The 17,528-nt window shown below is 38.4% G+C and overlaps 1 protein-coding gene across 2 annotated transcripts in view; it reads right to left on the reverse strand.

Annotated features, from left to right (window-relative positions):
• The window catches only part of LOC115215808 (dynein heavy chain 7, axonemal-like), a 177,725-nt gene that overhangs the window by 83,916 nt on the left and 76,281 nt on the right, over positions 1–17,528 (reverse strand). For both annotated transcript variants that reach the window (XM_036506057.1, XM_029785114.2), the window contains exons 30-37: positions 16,926–17,039; positions 14,980–15,129; positions 12,061–12,243; positions 9,471–9,650; positions 8,142–8,273; positions 5,524–5,619; positions 4,191–4,316; positions 2,430–2,627 (exon numbers count right to left, since the gene is read on the reverse strand). In XM_036506057.1, the coding sequence (XP_036361950.1) occupies positions 2,430–2,627; positions 4,191–4,316; positions 5,524–5,619; positions 8,142–8,273; positions 9,471–9,650; positions 12,061–12,243; positions 14,980–15,129; positions 16,926–17,039 (1,179 nt within the window). The remainder of the gene's footprint in view (positions 1–2,429; positions 2,628–4,190; positions 4,317–5,523; positions 5,620–8,141; positions 8,274–9,470; positions 9,651–12,060; positions 12,244–14,979; positions 15,130–16,925; positions 17,040–17,528) is intronic.

Raw genomic sequence — 17,528 nt, forward strand, 5'->3', positions numbered from 1 at the left:
TAAGTGTGGCTTCAAGTGAGGATAACAAAGACAATTGTGAACAGTTCAATATGAAACCAGATGAAATTAACTGCAGATCAATGTGAGGTTAACAAAGGAAGGAGTTAAGTGCAGCTCAGTGTTGGTATGATAAAAGAGGCTGAGTGCAACCGTCCTTTGAGAGGTTAATGAAATAACCGAGTGCAGTTTAAAGTGAGAGTGATAACAAAACTGAACTATAATCATGCAGTAACACACAACCCATAAAAATAATCAAATTCTTAATATTGTTGTTTAGTCTTTGGTCAGCACTGATTGAGCAGGTTTATGATCAAAGACATTCCAACCGTGACCATCCCATTATTTTTATATATCTAAGACTAAGATGTCCAGTGTCTCCCTCTTTTTCCATAATTGTAGGGTATGATCTGAAGGATATTTGGTTGCTATTTTTAGCAAATCATGCAACCATGTAATGGATCAGTGTTGTAAACTGTATTGTTGATTACTCCCAGGACAACTCTGATTGAACAAAATTATCAAAACCATGCTTGCCATGACCATCCCATCTTTTATTTTTGAGTATAATCTAAGGCTAGCCAATTTGTCCTTCCCTTTTTCAAGATGACAGGATATGTTCTGAGTGAGATTCGATTGCTATTTCTAGTCGGTCAGTTGACCACGAAGAAGCTTTCCTTGCATGGGAGTTATGAACACTTTTCTATTTTTAGATTTTTGATGTGGGCTTGTACCTTGATACCCTACACAGTCACGGAGTTCCCAAATGCGACTGCTGTCCTTAACAATAAAGTGAGGCAAAATTAGACAAAATTCCTTGTGGAATTTTTTCCAGGTCTTTACGTTTTACATTCAAATCCCTCTGAGGTCAACTTTGTGATTCATCTTTCCATTATCAATAAAATAAAGTGCCAGTCAAGTACTGAGGTCAATGTATTTGACTAACCCATCCCCTCAAAATTGTAGATCTTAGCACCAAAATTTGAAACCATTACTATTGTTGTTATTGTTATTATTATTATTATTATTATTATTATTATTATTAAGGCAGCAAGCTGGCAGAATTGTTAGCACACTGAGCAAAATGCTTAGCGACATTTCATCCATCTTTATGTTCTGAGTTCAAATTCTGCCAAGGTTGACTTTGCCTTTCATTCTTTCGGGCTCCATAAATTAAATACCAGTGAAACACAGGTACTAGTCCTCTCCCCCAAAATTTCAAACCTTGTGTCTATAGCAGAAAGGATTATTATTATTATTATTATTATTATTATTATTATTATTATTAGTAGTAGTAGTAGTAGTAGTAGTATAGTAGTAGTAGTAGTAGTAGTAGTAGTAGTAGTAGTAGTAGTGTGGTGGTGAGCAGGCAGCATTGTTTGCATGTCAAACGAAATGCGTAGCAGCATTTCGCCCATCTTTACATTCTGTGTTCAAATTCCGCTGAGGTCAACTTTGCCTTTCATCTTTTCAGGGTTGATGAAATAAATACCAGTTGAGCTCTGGGGTTGATGAATTTAACTACCACCCCCACCTCTAAAATTTCAGGCCTTGTGCATGTAGTAGAAAGGATTATTATTATTATTATTATTATTATTATTATTATTATTATTATTATTATATACTTGTTCAACATTTGGTAGTTTGAGGCAAATTTCTACTGCATCATCTGCTACATCTCCATACTGTTGGGGGTGTGTGGCACTTTGGATTCTTTTTTGTTGTTGAGAGGGCACAAACTCATCCTGGCATTGTTATTACTATTATTATTATTATTACTATTATCATTATTATTAAACCAGCAAGCTGGCAGAACCATTACCAAGCTGAAAAAACTGCTTAGCAGCATTTCTTCCAGCTTAATATTCTGAGTTCAAATGCTGCCAAGGTTGACTTTGCTTTTCATCCTTTAGGGGACAATAAAATAAGTGCCAGTTGAGCACTGGTGTCGATGCAATCAGCTGACCCCTTCCCATGAACATTGCTAGCAAGTGCCAAAATTTGAAACCATTATTATTATTATGAAGACAGGAGGTGGCAAAATTGTTAGCACACTAAACTAAATGCTTAGAAATATTTCTTGCAGCTCTTTACATTCTGAGTTCAAATACTGCTTCGTCTACTTAGCCTTTCGTCTTTTCAAGATCAACAAAATAATATACCAGTAAAATACTGGGGTCAATGTAATTGACTTGCTCCCTCCCCTCAAAACTGCTGGCTTCGATGTAAAAACTGAAACCATTATTATTCTTAAAATAATAATATTAATAATAATAATAATAATAATCACCATCATTATCATGGCCCACATCATTATCATCAAACAACTAAAACATGAGAAATGATTTGTGACAGATTTTTTACTAAGAGCAAAAATTGAAAAAAGTAAAAGTGACAAAGGAAAAAACAAAATGAAAACAAAAGCAACTTACAGAAATGTAACTACTTTTGCCAGTTCCAGTGGGACCCACAAAGAGGACTGGTTTAGCATGCAAAACTAACATATTCATCAAAGCAGTGTACCTTACAGTGTCCACAGTGGGAACAATGATTTCGTTGAACTGGGCATCTTTAGCGATTGGCGGTGCATCTTTGATCTCTTCAGACCAAGAAACCCACTTGCCAGCACCCTGAAACAAGAATATATAATTTTTTTTCAATAACTAAAAAAAGATCTGGCTTTTGCTGCTGCTGCTATTATTATTATTACTCTACTCTTTTACTTGTTTCAGTCATTTGACTGCGGCCATGCTGGAGCACCACCTTTAGTCGAGCAAATCGACCCCGGGACTTATTCTTTGTAAGCCCAGTACTTATTCTATCGGTCTCTTTTTGCCGAACCGCTAAGTGACGGGGACGTAAGCACACCAGCATCGGTTGTCAAGCAATGCTAGGGGTACAAACACAGACACACAAACACACACACATACATATATATATACACATATATACAACAGGCTTCTTTCAGTTTCCGTCTACCAAATCCACTCACAAGGCATTGGTCGGCCCGGGGCTATAGCAGAAGACACTTGCCCAAGATGCCACGCAGTGGGACTCAACCCGGAACCATGTGGTTGGTTAGCAAGCTACTTACCACACAGCCACTCCTATTATTATTATTATTATTATTTTCAAACATTGGGTTTCACCAAGGCGATGACAAGTGACTGAGACCTTTGGAGAAGACCCAGCAAGCCAAGTGAGACTGTAACTGTGGCCTATTCCAGTACAGCATAACCAGCTCATTTAAGAGTACCCTTCAATCATCAGGCAATAAACTGCGCTTGCGAAAACCTGTTGAGGAAAGTGAAGTCATTGTCATGGTCAATGACAGTACCGCCTGATTGGCACTCATGCTGGTGGCACGTAAAAAGCACCATTCAAACTTGGTCGATGCCAGTGCTGACTAACTGGTCCCGTGCTGGTGGCACGTAAAAAGCACCATTTGAGCATGGTCATTGCCAGTGCTGCGTGACTGTCTCCTGTGCTGGTGGCATGTTAAAAGCACCATCCAAGCATGCTGATGTCAGTACTGCCTGACTGGCCTTCATGCCAGTGGCACATAAAAAGCACCCACTACACGCTCAAAGTGATTCATGTTAGGAAGGGGCTTCTGGCTGTAGAAACATTGCCAGATCGGATTGGAGCCTGGTACTGCCTTCTAGCTCGCCAGCCCAGTCAAACCGTCCAACCCATGCCAACATGGAAAGTGGACATTAAACGATGACGACGATGATGATGATGGTTGATAAGGCAGAGAGCTGGCAGAAATGTTAGCTCACAAGTTAAAGTGCTTAAAAGCATTGAATCCATCTTTATGTTCTGAGTTCAAATTCTGCCGAGGTCAATTTTGCTTTTCATCCTTTCAAGGTCAGTAAAATAAGCACCAGTTGAAGACAGTTGTCAATGTAATCAACTCACCCCTCCCCCAAAATTGATGGCCTTGTGCCAAAATTTGAAACCATTATTATTGTCGTTTAAGCCCAGGTTGAAACTGACTGAACAGGACATCATCATCATCACTGTTGCCGTTGTTGTTGTCATTCTAATACCCATTCTTCCATGCTTGCATTGGTCAGATAGAATCCACAGAGACAGGTTTTCTACAGTAGAATGCTCTTCCTGACACCAACCCTCATCTGTTTCCCATCAACAACTGGCCCAGACATAGTTATATAAAGCAAGACTCTTACCTCTTTTATAAACATGTAGTCAAAAACTTGGCCTTTCGGTGGGAAAGGATTCAAGTATGGTTTCATTGGTGGCTCAAGACAATCTATAAGACCTAGCATGGATCGTGTTCCCTCAGTCATTCCTCCCTATAAACAATAGACATGTATGTATGTATATACATATATAATGGGGTTGTTTTGGCGAAGCATTTATGTGATATTACTTTAAAGAGATTTGTTGTGTAAGGCCAGAACAATGTGAGAAGGTACAAAGACAACAACAGAAGGAAAACAAAACAAAACAAAAAAATAAAACAAATTTATAGTTTTAAGTTATATTTCAGGGCTATAACCCTTTCTTCAGGACAATTGGAAAAGTGAGAATTGAAAAGTCATTGTTCAGATGTTTTGCAGAGGAAGGAGGAAGTGGGGAGGAAGATGACATGCTAAAATTGGTAGTTTACTTTGTACATTTCATGCATTATTCCAGCTTTACACAAATTTCTTTAAAATATGTAACTACATGTGGACTGTTGGCGATTTTTTTCCCTCCATCTTTCTTTTCTCTTGGACTTTCCTCTGTCTTCTGTTTCTGAAGAAGAGCTTTGCTCAAAACATAAATCACCCTTTCTTTCCTTCTCTGCATGTCTTATTAATACTTTGTATGTACCATGTCTTCACTTTGTTGTTTTTTTCTTTTTGTCTTTTATCTCCGTTTCTTTTTTTATTAACTATATATATATATATATATATTCATTTAGTATTAAGTATTGGAAAAATGTGTACTTAACACCATGGTACAGATTAATAACATATTATATTTTGATCAAGTTAATTTCTTGCTATTTTAAGTTTCACCTGTAGGCACACAGGATCTTCAAACAAGTTATGACATAAAAGACATATATATATATATATATATATATATATATATATATACATACATATATATATATATCCTTTTAGATACAGTGGATCTCAAAGCACAAAAACTAGAAATAACAGTATGTAAATATTAGGTTGGAAAACACTTTTGGATAGAAAAAAATTGAAGGCAGAACAAACAGCATAAATAGGTTTCATTGAGACTAATTGTACCACCTAAATAACAGTGACAACTTCTACCATATAGTTTCAACAATCCATGTCTGCTGATGCTACTAAGCACTATGGGTGCCTTTAGTTTTGCTTCCCTCAGCCAGCCATCATGAGATTGTACAGTATCTCCTGTACATCTATAATTTACAATAACAACTTAAACATTGACTTTTTATCTTTCCTGTCTGTTTCCTTTCTGTCTGCGTACAAAATAAAGTAGTTTTCTTGAAAGCTACACAAGTAGAAAAATACTTACCGCAATCAGTTCTCTCAATAAATTGTCAAACTTCACTCTTCCCTTTTCGTCAGTACTGGCACCGAGGGACCAAGTAATGGAAAAAAAAAATATGCACTAGAAAAATAAAAAATGAAAAATACAAAAAAATGTCAATTTCAATTATTATTAATATTTATTATTATTATCATTATAATAATAATAATAATAATATAATAATAATAATGATAATTATTATTATTATTATTGGTGTTGTTGTTGTTGTTGTTGTTATTATTATCATTGAGTGAGAGGGTAGCACATGCCATCAAAGTGACACCGGGGTGAAATATACAAAGCCCAGTATACCCATCATGACTACCCGTCTGATAAGGGTACACCAGGCACATGCATCACAACCATATGTGCACGACATGGTGATCTCATAACAGCGCATGACCTTGCGGGTGGAGCCCAGTTGTAATTTTCTTCTGGTCGAGTAACCCATCCTGCTCAAAAGGTCCCTTAATAAGGGTTAAGGATGTTGAACGAAACACCCATGTTTCCAGAGGTGAATTATTCAAACCCCAAAGAATCCCTCTCAACACATGGCTATGATGCTCCCCCATTACTTCTGCTTGTGATCAGAGATGCACATATCATCAACCACCAGGGGACATGCTCAACTGGTTAAGGTCAAACAACTGACAAGCAAATCTGTGGTACTGAGCAGAATATTTGCTGTAGCCCAACTTTTATACCAAGACAAAACAATGTACATGATAACACTTCCGATCAGTTAAGATCAGAAGCCAAGAGAGCCTCTGCCTGGTACTGCATCAGGGCATTTATTATTATTATCATTATCATTATTATTGTTATTATCATTATTATTATTATTATTGTTGTTGTTATTGTTATTATCATTATTATTATTGTTATTATTATTATTGTTGTTATTATCATTATTGTTGTTGTTGTTGTTATTATTATTATTATATGTCAAACTAGAGTGTTACCTGTCATATGACAAGTAACTTTGGAAATTTATCTTTACCACCATAGCATACAGGGAATATAACATATATACAGGGATTATAATTCACTTTTTATCAAATTTACTGGCACTTATACAAAACGATGAAATGAATAAGAAAAGTATTTATTCCCTTAAAGTTAAATAAAACAAATTCCTCATTTTGTATAATTCCTCCCATAACTACCCCGTTGATTATTCCTCTTCTTCCTTCCCCTCCATCTCTGCCTCTGTGATTCTTTAGTTCTTACTCTCTGTGTATACAGCATCCCTTTACACATTGCCTGCCATCAAACCTTGTATGTGCACTCATCTTGCACCTCTTATGTCAACTTGCTTTGTATCTCTTTCTTACTATCTCTCCTCTTCCCTATATATGATATAAACCATGACTGGAGAAACCAACCAACCAACCAACCAACCAACCAACCAGCCAGCCAACATATATATTGGTTATTACTATATAGAGATATACTTAAATATAAGGAACAGGGTTAATGGTATTAGACAGTGAACCCTTCTCAGTATACTCATCAGCTTTTACAGATACATTTAAAAATATTAAGTCAACATCATCAATTTTAATGTCCACTTTTCCATGCTTGCACGGGTCAGGCAAGATTCAATGTGGCAAATTTTCTTATTTCTTTACTGCTACACACAGAGGGGACAAACAAGGACAGACAAACGGATTAAGTTGATTATATCGACCCCGAAAGGATGAAAGGCAAAGTCGACCTCGGCGGAATTTGAACTCAGAATGCAGTGGCAGACAAAATACCTATTTTTTTTTTACTACCCACAAGGGACTAAACACAGAGAGGACAAACAAGGACAGATAAATGGATTAAGTCGATTATATCGAACCTCAGTGCGTAACTGGTACTTATTTAATCGACCCCAAAAGGATGAAAGGCAAAGTTGACCTCGGCGGAATTTGAACTCAGAACGTAGTGGCAGACGAAATACCGCAAGGCATTTCACCCAACGTGCTAACATTTCTGCCATCTCGCCGCTTTCTTATTGTGGCAGATTGTCTATGACCTTGATACCCTTCCTGTTGCAAACCCTCACCTATTTCCAAGCAAGACAATATTTCCTGATGCTCGGACATGTTTCCACAGAAGACTGAAAACAAGGGACTCCATTTGTATGATGGTGACACTTGTTTGTAACCATTCTGTGATGTTAAGACAAGGGAACACAAACACATATACATACACACATGTGCACACACACACACACACACACACACAGATATGTGCTTGTGTCTCCATGCTCCATGGATAATTATGAATGAGTGTCATTCTCATACAAATGGGGTTCTTCATTTCCAGTCTTCTACAAAAACACATTCACCTCCCCCGATGTTCAGAGTTCAAATAATGTCCAAATCTATTTTGCCATTCATAAATTCTGAAATCAATAAAATATGTGCCCGTTGATCAAATAAATAATCATTGATTATGTAAATACCATGGGCTGACATCATCAATTTGTATGCTAAGGGTAATGTTGGATTATGGCTATAATCCAATGATTGAAACTAATAAATGAACAAAAGAAAATAAAAGAATATAAAGAAAAAAAGGAACAAATAAAATAGAAAAAGAAAGAATCATACTTCAAGCCAATTAGAAATTTCCCGCACATCTCTCTGTGCGATGCATGCTTCATCATTGAATTCCTCAAGCATGCAATCCATCAGATTCATTAAGGATTTCACCAAATTGCTAGCTGTAGTTGGAGACAATTCCTGTCAAAAGATTGTATTGCAACGATATCATTTTCATTTGTTTATATTACCTAATTTTTTTGTTTTATATTTCAAATGCTTCTATCAGTTATGTTTATCTAGATAAGTCCTTCTCAACTGAGGTCCCCACAACCCTTACGGATCCATATAAGATATTGTTGTTAACATTTATGTGCAATGGATTGGCTTTACTTCTACAATGCACAAAGTCATCATCATCATTATTGTTTAATGTCCGCTTTCCATGCTAGCATGGGTTGGATGGTTCGACTGGGGTCTGCACCAGGCCCAGTCTGATCTGGCAGTGTTTCTACAGCTGGATGCCCTTCCTAACGTCAACCACTCCGTGAGTGTAGTGGGTGCTTTTTACGTGCCACCGGCACTAAAAAGTTATTTTAAATAAAATTTCTTATAATATTTAATTATAAAAATATGAGTATCCACTACACTCTTGGAGTGGTTGGTGTTAGGAAGGGCATCCAGCTGTAGAAACTCTGTCAGATCAGATTGGAGCCTGGTGCAGCCATCTGGTTTGCCAGTCCTCAGTAAAATCGTCCAACCCATGCCAGCATGGAAAGCGGACGTTAAATGATGATGATGATACTTTAAATATCAAATGGCTATGAGGATCAATCCGAGTGAAATGGGTATCAAAGGAGTCCATAGGTAAGAAATGGTTGTGAACCACTGATCTAGGTGGATGGACTATGATATAGAGGGAGCTAATAAAGCACTCTGATACTTTACTAAAACTATATAAACAAGTGAAACCACTGCCACCACCACCATCAACAGCATTTTGCGTCAGTTTTGCCATTACTGGATTGGATCAGAGGAGTTGTGTCACTCACTGTGGTCTGTATCATAAGCTACTCACAGCAACATAGAGAGACCAACCAGCTTTGTAGTTGTGTATGTTTTGATAATGTGAACTGGGTGAATTTTGTCATGCTAAAGGGCATAGTGAAGCTGTTACATGTATAATGGACTAGAGTCTCCATCTACCCTGTATCAGTGCTTATTCAGGGTAACCATCCTCCTAAATGGGTAGCCCATGATGTGGCTTGCAAAGTCAGTTTTGCTTGTATGTGCTATTAGAGCTTTTATTTTTTTTGGTAAATTTCTGTGGCTGAGCAGCCTTCCTATTCATAGCCATTTGAAAATGAGGTAAAGGTAAAAAAAACAAAGTCTACAAACCTTGACACAGCCTTTTGAAATCAACAGCAAACTGACATCAACGAATCTTTCAAAGAGATCAGTAATGATACTCTTGTAGGTAGCATCCAATGTCGGGGGTAGAGAGTTTAGCCAAGATAATAGCAGAGGACGCCAGCCAAGGGACAGGGGTTCCATGTAAATCATACCACAACGAGAGACCTGGAAAACAATGAATGGATGCCTTAAGTATTGTTAATATATTTAAGAAAGAAGGCAGTGAGCTGGCAGAGTCATTAGCATACTGGTCATTACATTCTGAGTTCAACTCTGACTTCCACCCTTTCAGGGTTGATAAAATAAGCACCATTTGAACACTAGGGTCAATTTAATCAACTAAGCCCCTTCCCCAAATCTGCTGGCTTGTGCTGAAATTTTAAACCACTATGTATATATATATATATATATATATATATAAAATCAAAATAAGCAACAAGGATATCCAGAGGTAATAGCAGTACAATCGTTTCCTGCAACTCCATTTAATTGAACAATGCAATCACTTCATTACATCCTTCTAATTGAATTAAATTCTATGTCTTTCTGCAGCTGAAGATTGCTCTACATTTTAAATTGATGTAATGAAATGATTGCGTTGTTCAATTAAATGGAGTTGCGTGAAACGATCGTACTGCATTACCTCTGGATATCATTGTTGCTTATTTTGATTTTAATCACCTTATTTTGAAATTGTATGGATAATACCGTACTAAATTCTGGTGCCTCAACTTAGGTACTATACTCATCTGAATCTAAATTTTATATATATATATATATATATATATATATATATATATATATATATATATATATATATGTATATAAGAGCAACGGTGAGAGAAACGTGTGGCGTGGGACTGTTTGATAAGAGGAGGGCTGGGGATTTGATAGGGATGCTGGGGTTGGAGGAATCAGCGGAGCGGCTGGCAAGGGTGAATGGAGTGCAGTCATATGGGCATGTGTTGAGGAGGATGAATAGCATGTTCTGAAGAGGGTGCTAGAGTTTGAGGTAAATAGACAGTGAAAGTGAGGTAGACTGAGGAAAATTTGTAGGGGACAGGTGGTATAGGAGATTGGGAGGCTTGGCTTGAGAAGGGAGGACACCCCAAACTAAGCAAAATGGCGAGATGGTGTGAGGATGGTTGCTATGACACTGTGGTAGATCCGGCCACCCCTGGATCTAAAGTGATTGATGATGATGAGGAAGGTATATATGTGAAATTCCCCTAAAATGATGGCTTTGTGCCAAAATTTGAAACCAGTATATATACTGGAATGGTAGGGTGATAGATTGGCAGATGCTTTAAAGTGTCATAAGAAAAATGCTTTATAAGTATTTGCTCTGGTTCTTTATTATCTGAGTTCAAATCCAGTTGGGTTCATTTATGCTTTTCTTCTTTTCAGGTTGATAAAATAAAAGTAGCTGTCAAGTTCAAGTAATAATGCAAAAACTCCATAATTAATTGTCTGTTGAGATTGTTATGTGTATCTTAACATGTTTTTATACACAAAGTCTACATGGAAAATTTGTTCCCTGAAACAAAATCCACTGAGAATGTCATTGAACAGCAATGTTAAACACTTTATTCTGTCCAGATAACATCCACATCATGATTGTCATTGCAGCTGGTCCCTTCTTGAAAACATTCTTCAATTGTTCTGGCAATCCAATTGACAGACACATCAACAACACCCCACAACACCACTGCATCTTAAGATCCATATTTCTCCCACTCAGTCCAGGCAAACAAACAAACCACATAGCATCATTAATCCCAAATGCAATGCTTGGATACACATCATTGGTAATAGGTGCAGAAAGAGAAAAATGGTCACCCTCTGACCGAGTTCCCCTTCTGCTTCTGTTGTAAACCTACAGATTTACTGAAACAGACTGGACAGTGGATAGAGTACATGTCCAGACTATCACAATGCAAGACATGCAATCATTTGCATGTCAGAATGTGCAGTGCAGCTCCCAACAAGATGGAGGTGTGACTTTGCTGAAAGTATGAGCTGCACTTGGTTGCTTGAGTGGATACCTCTGTGCCACGGGTCTGCAGCCTACCTTGATCAAAGTCAACTTGGGACTAAACAGCAGTGACAATAAAAAACAACAATAACACTAGAGAGGATAATAGAAAGAATATAACTTATAAAAGCTATCACAATGCACCATGAACTCTGCATATAAGAAAGCATGATAAAGCCCTCAACTATAGAGATGTGTGGGATATCCAGCATGATTTGCACCCAGTTATGTTGATAGTCTTCCTATGTACCATAGGTCTACTCAATCAGTGTCAATTTGGGGCTACATTACCACTGCCACCACCACCACCACTGCCACAACCACAACAACAATAACAGCCACAGCAGCAGCAAGAAGAAGAAGAAGGCGAAGTAGGAGAAGAAGAAGAAGAAGAAGGCGAAGTAGAAGAAGAAGAAGAAGAGAAGAAGAAGAAGAAGAAGAAGAAGAAGGCGAAGTAGAAGAGAAGAAGAAGAAGAAGAAGAAGAAGAAGAAGAAGAAGAAGAAGAAGAAGAAGAAGAAGTCAAAGGTGTCCTATTTTACCGTTGCAGGAGATGCTGCTTCTAAGTCCATTGGCTCAAATATAAGGTTTGTCGTTGGAGCCAGTTGAATAATCTCTCCACTCATCAGACACAACTTCTTGTTGTCGTCCAATACAGTATTCATATTCTCTATCCATATGGCATCAACAGGCCCATCAAATAGAAGCCACTTGCGGTCTGGAGTCTGCAAAAAGAGATATGGCACAATAAACAAACAAAGCAACTTGATTAGAGAAAAAAAAATTATCATCATCACCACCACCACCACCAACATGACCATGACCATCATCATCATCATCATCATTGGGATGGTACAAGAGCCAGCCAGGCCGAAGCCTGCACAAGTCTTCCATAACTGTTTTGGCAGGATTTTTACAGCTGGATGCCCTTCCTAACACCAACCACTCAGCAGTGTGGACTTAGAGCTTTTTACGTGGCACAAGCACAGGCGAGGTCGGTTTTGGCAAGGTTTTTACAGCTGGATGCCTTTCCAAACACCAACCACTTTACAGTGTGGGCCGAGTACTTTTACGTAGCACCTGCACTGACAGGGTCACCAAGTACTTGCAAGACAAAAACTTTCAAGAAGGGAGGAGGCATTGGAGGAGGTGATGATGAAAAGGTTATAGTGAGACAGATACAGGTGTCTTGCAGTAGAGAAAGTACGGGTTTACCCAGCCAGAGAGAGAAAGATCAGGAATGAAGACAGAAACAGGTGTGCCACTGCAAAGAAAATACATGGTTGACCAACCTGAGGGAAGGGCAGGAGAGAGAGAGAGAGTGGGAGACCACAGGATAGAGATGGTGGCAAAATGCCAAGCATACTCCCAAGAAATGGGGAAAAGCGAATTATTTGATTCGCTTTTCAATTATTGTATGGTAAATATAATAATGAAAACAACAACAACATAATAGTAGTAGTAGTAGTAGTGTAGAAGCAGTAGCAGCAGTAATTGTCACAAATTTTTGTGCAAGCCAGTAATTTTTTAGGGAGAGGTGGGACCTCATCCTTGTGTGTGTGTGTGTGTGTGTGTGTGTGGTCACTGTAATTGACTATACCCCTACTAAAATTACTGACCTTCTTGAGTTAGTCTAAATCAGGAAACATAGGTGACAAACAGACAGAATCCTTTGAGTGTTGGATAAAATGCTAAGTGGCATTTCTTCTGGCTCTGTATATTCTAAGTTGGAAATCCTGCCAAGGTCACCTTTGCCTTCTCTTCTTTTGAGGTTGATAAAATGAAGCACCAGTCAAACACTGAGATTGGTGGTATTGAGTAGCCCCACTTCCCATGATTGGCCTTGTGTGAAGATTTGAAACCATTGATATTAGGGTGGTGGACTGACAGAATCATTAGAGCATGTGACAAAATACCTTGTGGTATTTTATCTGACTCATTAGATGTTCTACTGTAATCCCAGGCCAACTAAAGTCATGTGAACAGATCAGGAAGATGGAAAGTGAAATAATTCTGTTGTGTATCTAACTACCTATATACATCATCATCGTCGTTTAACGTCTGTTTTCCATGCTAGCATGGGTTGGACGGTTTGACTGGGGTCTGGGAAGCCAGCAGGCAGCACCAGGCTCCATTCTGATCAATCAAGGTTTCTACAGCTGGTTGCCCTTCCTAATGCCAATCACTCTGAGAGTGTAGTGGATGCTTTTTACATGCCACCAGCATGAGGGCCAGTTGATTACATTCAGATGGTGCTTTTTATGTCCCACTGGCACAGGGAGCTAGTCAGGCAGCACTGGCATCGACCCACACTTGAATAGTTCTTATTACATGCCACCAGATTGGGTGCTAGTCAGGCGGCACTGGCATCGGCCACAACTACAATTTCCATTTTGATTTCGATCTTGATTTGCTTTTGGTTTTTGATTTTACTTGACTCAGTAGGTCTTCTCAAGCATAGCGTATCGCTCAGTGATTCAAGGGTACTTTTAAATGGGCTGGTTAAATGGGCTTACTTATAAAATTTGCAAATGTCCAACAAATGGGAATGTGAAACTCTAAGTAACAGTTCTATGACTGCTCAGGTGGTGTCATTAATTTCCAATCATCATCATCATCATCGTTTAACATCTGTTCTCCATGCTAGCATGGGTTGGACGGTTCGACCGGGGGATCTGGGAAGCCAGAATGCTGCACCAGGCTCCAGTCTGATCTGGCAGTGTTTCTACAGCTGGATGCCCTTCCTAACGCCAACCACTCCGTGAGTGTAGTGGGTGATTTTTACGTGCCACCTGCACAAGTGCCAGGCGAGGCTGGCAATGGCCACGATCGGATTGGTACATTTTACATGCCACCGGCACGAAAGCCAGTCAAGGTGTCGCTGGCATCGGCCACGATTGGGATGGTGCTTTTTACGTGCCACCGGCACAGAAGCCAGTCTAGGCGGCAATCTGCCATGAAAACATGCTTAAAAACAGGTGTGGGCTGGCAAATGGAAGGGCATTGGCTGTAGAAAATATGTCTTAATGAATCTCGTCTGATTGATACAAAACAATGATAATGATGATGATGAAGAGGATCATAGTGGTGGTGGTGGTGGTGGTGGTGTAGCAGTGATGGTGTTGATAATGAATAGTGATTACATTTACAACATGAATGACTTTCTCAAGAACATGCTACAACACCACTCAGCTGAGGGGTTTTGTTATGCAAGTTGATTGGTGACCTCACTAGTGCTGGTGCATCCAGCCAAAGAAACAGTACCTAAGTAGATGCTGCAGCTTGGTACAGTCTTTTGGCTCATTGGCTCCAGTTAAACTGCCCAACCTACGCCAGCGTGGAAAACGGATGTTAACAGATAATGATGGTGACCACAGTGATGATGATGATAATGACAAGGATGATTGAAGTCACAAAATAAGGAAAAAAACAACCAAAGCAAACTTAAAACCCTTACTAACCTGTGACACAGCAAAACTCCTGTAGGACACTGCAAGGACACCATCTGACCATTCATGTGAAACAGCATCAAACTGACCATAGAGTTGACCCATAGTCACTGCTTTGGGGTTTATCACAAGGATCTGGACTTTATTTTCTTCCATTAGACCCTGGAAAGAAAAGACCCCACCAAAAAATTATTATTATTATTATTATTCATATACACACAACAGATTAGACTTGGAAAATAAAATTTCTTATATCAAGCTACAACAAATAACCTTAGATACCAAGAATCCGCCTAAGTATCTGAGCTGTCACTAATAACACTGTTTTCTGGAGCTGTACTAAACTGGTTTATATGCCTGTATTCTCTATCCATCTGTTCAAATCTTTAAGGACAGTTCCTAATGCATCTATGGCTACTGGAATACATTTTACCCACACTTTCCATAGTCTCTGTAATTCAATGGCTAGATCCTGGTACTTTGCTATTTTTTTCTATACCTCTCATATTGTTTTTTTTCATCATTTGAGATTGTAAAGTCAATTATCTGACACCTTCTATTCTCTTTGTCTTCTACAACTAAATCAGGCCTTCTAGCTTCTATTTACTTTATCAATCTGAATGTTAAAGTCCCACATCTTATATTTCTTACTTTCTAGTACTTTATTAGATTCATGTTCATACCATTTATCAGTATGGTCAAATCCTAGCTTTCTACATAACACCTAGTGGGTTAATCTCCCTAAGTTTTCATGTCTTTTTTTTGTATTCTTTCTGTTTCAGCATGCTACATTCACTTAATATATGAGAAACACTTTCCTCTTTTGATTTGCATAACCTACACAGGGAATCTACTCGGTTTTTGTCTGTCTTGGCTTTTATCCAATTAGTCCTTAATGCTTGATCTAGTGCTGCTTTTAACAAACTCTCTGTCTTTTTTTTCAGCCTTCCTTTCTGCAACTATAACCATATCTCACTACTACTATTTGCTGCAACTTCTTTGGGAATCTACCGTGCAAAGCGTTCTCTTGTCGTTCAGATAACTTTTATTCTTTTTACTGGTTTTTAATTTCATTTGTTTTTTTTGGTTTCCCTATGTCTTGCTGTGACTCTAGCAGCTCTTAATAAACTTTCTTCACTGTTACCTACATAGGATTCTATATCTACTCTAGCTAACTCCACACAGTCTTCTACTGATATTAACCCTCTTCCACCTTCCTTTCTATGTAAGTATAATCTTGCTACTCCTGCCCGTGGGTGGAGTCCTTCATTCATATTGAATTCCTTCCTAGTTCTTCTGTCTAGCTTTGCTAATTCAGTTTTTGTCCAATCTACAAAAGCTGCTGAGTATTTAAGTAATGATACTGCCCAAGTATTTACAGCCTTCATTAGATTCAGACCATTTAACCTTGACTTCATTAGCTTCTTTACTCTTCTGATGTACTCCTTCTCAATTTTCATTTTCATTTCTATAGCTAGTATTGTCAGATTCTAATACACCTAGATACCTAGAACCCTCTCCTTCTTTTAATGATTTTAATACCTGGTCATCTGGTAATTGGATGCCTTCACTGTTGACTACCTGTCCCCTTTTTCATGACAAATATTGCACACTTATCTATGCCAAATTCCATGCCTATATTTTTGCTGAAGAGCCCCTATTTAACTCCTCTTGTTATCAGCAGCGTGACTACGGTATGTAGCATGCAGGAAAGCCCTTGAGTTTGTCACCCCTCCCCAGGGTCCCCAAGCCTATACAGACATATACAGCAGACCCAAAAGCACCACCCCTACAAAAACATTACCTGAGGCTGATTTCCCCCACTCTTGCCCCCTCCTATCTATGCTTCTGCTTGCTATGGCTCTGGTTACAATCCAAGACTACCACAGCTGAACTTTCCTTCAAAATATGATAACATAGACAAAGGAAACACTGTAAGCATAATTGGGTCTTCTTACCTTTTCACAGATGTCACCCAGAGCACCAGCAAGAGTTCGATATGAGCTTGTTTTCCCACCAAATGGTTCGCCAACAATCATGAAGCCGTGACGGACAATCATCATCTCATAGACCTGTTGAATAAGAAACAAAATACTGCAACATGAAACTCTTTCATTAACCAATCAAATTACAGCTAACGAGGGAAACTTTATGTGGTTGCCCTCTGTGCTAGAAATAGTTGCTTAATTTTCCTTAAATCACATCAAACTGTCTTAAAAAATGTAAGATGTTATTAAGGTTGTCTTAGATTATGCATGAAAAGAACTGATGGCCATAGTTAGAGCATCTTTGATTCTAAGTTGGTTGGGTCAGGATTGACCCAGGAGTTAGTAATGATGATGATTAATAGAATTATTAATCTCATGCAAATAATGATTGCTTTACTGAGAGGAAAAACACAGACTGGGCAGTAAGAAGCGTAAATCAAGTAGATGTTAAGGTACTGAATAATCATTCTTAATTAATTGAAATGTACATCTTAATTAGAGAAAGAAAACAATAATCTAATAGTAACCATTAGCAACATTCAGAGAAGAGTCACTAGCAAAAGTTTCTATGTA

The sequence above is a fragment of the Octopus sinensis genome, linkage group LG9 (assembly GCF_006345805.1).
Source record: "Octopus sinensis linkage group LG9, ASM634580v1, whole genome shotgun sequence".
Lineage (NCBI taxonomy): Eukaryota > Metazoa > Mollusca > Cephalopoda > Octopoda > Octopodidae > Octopus > Octopus sinensis.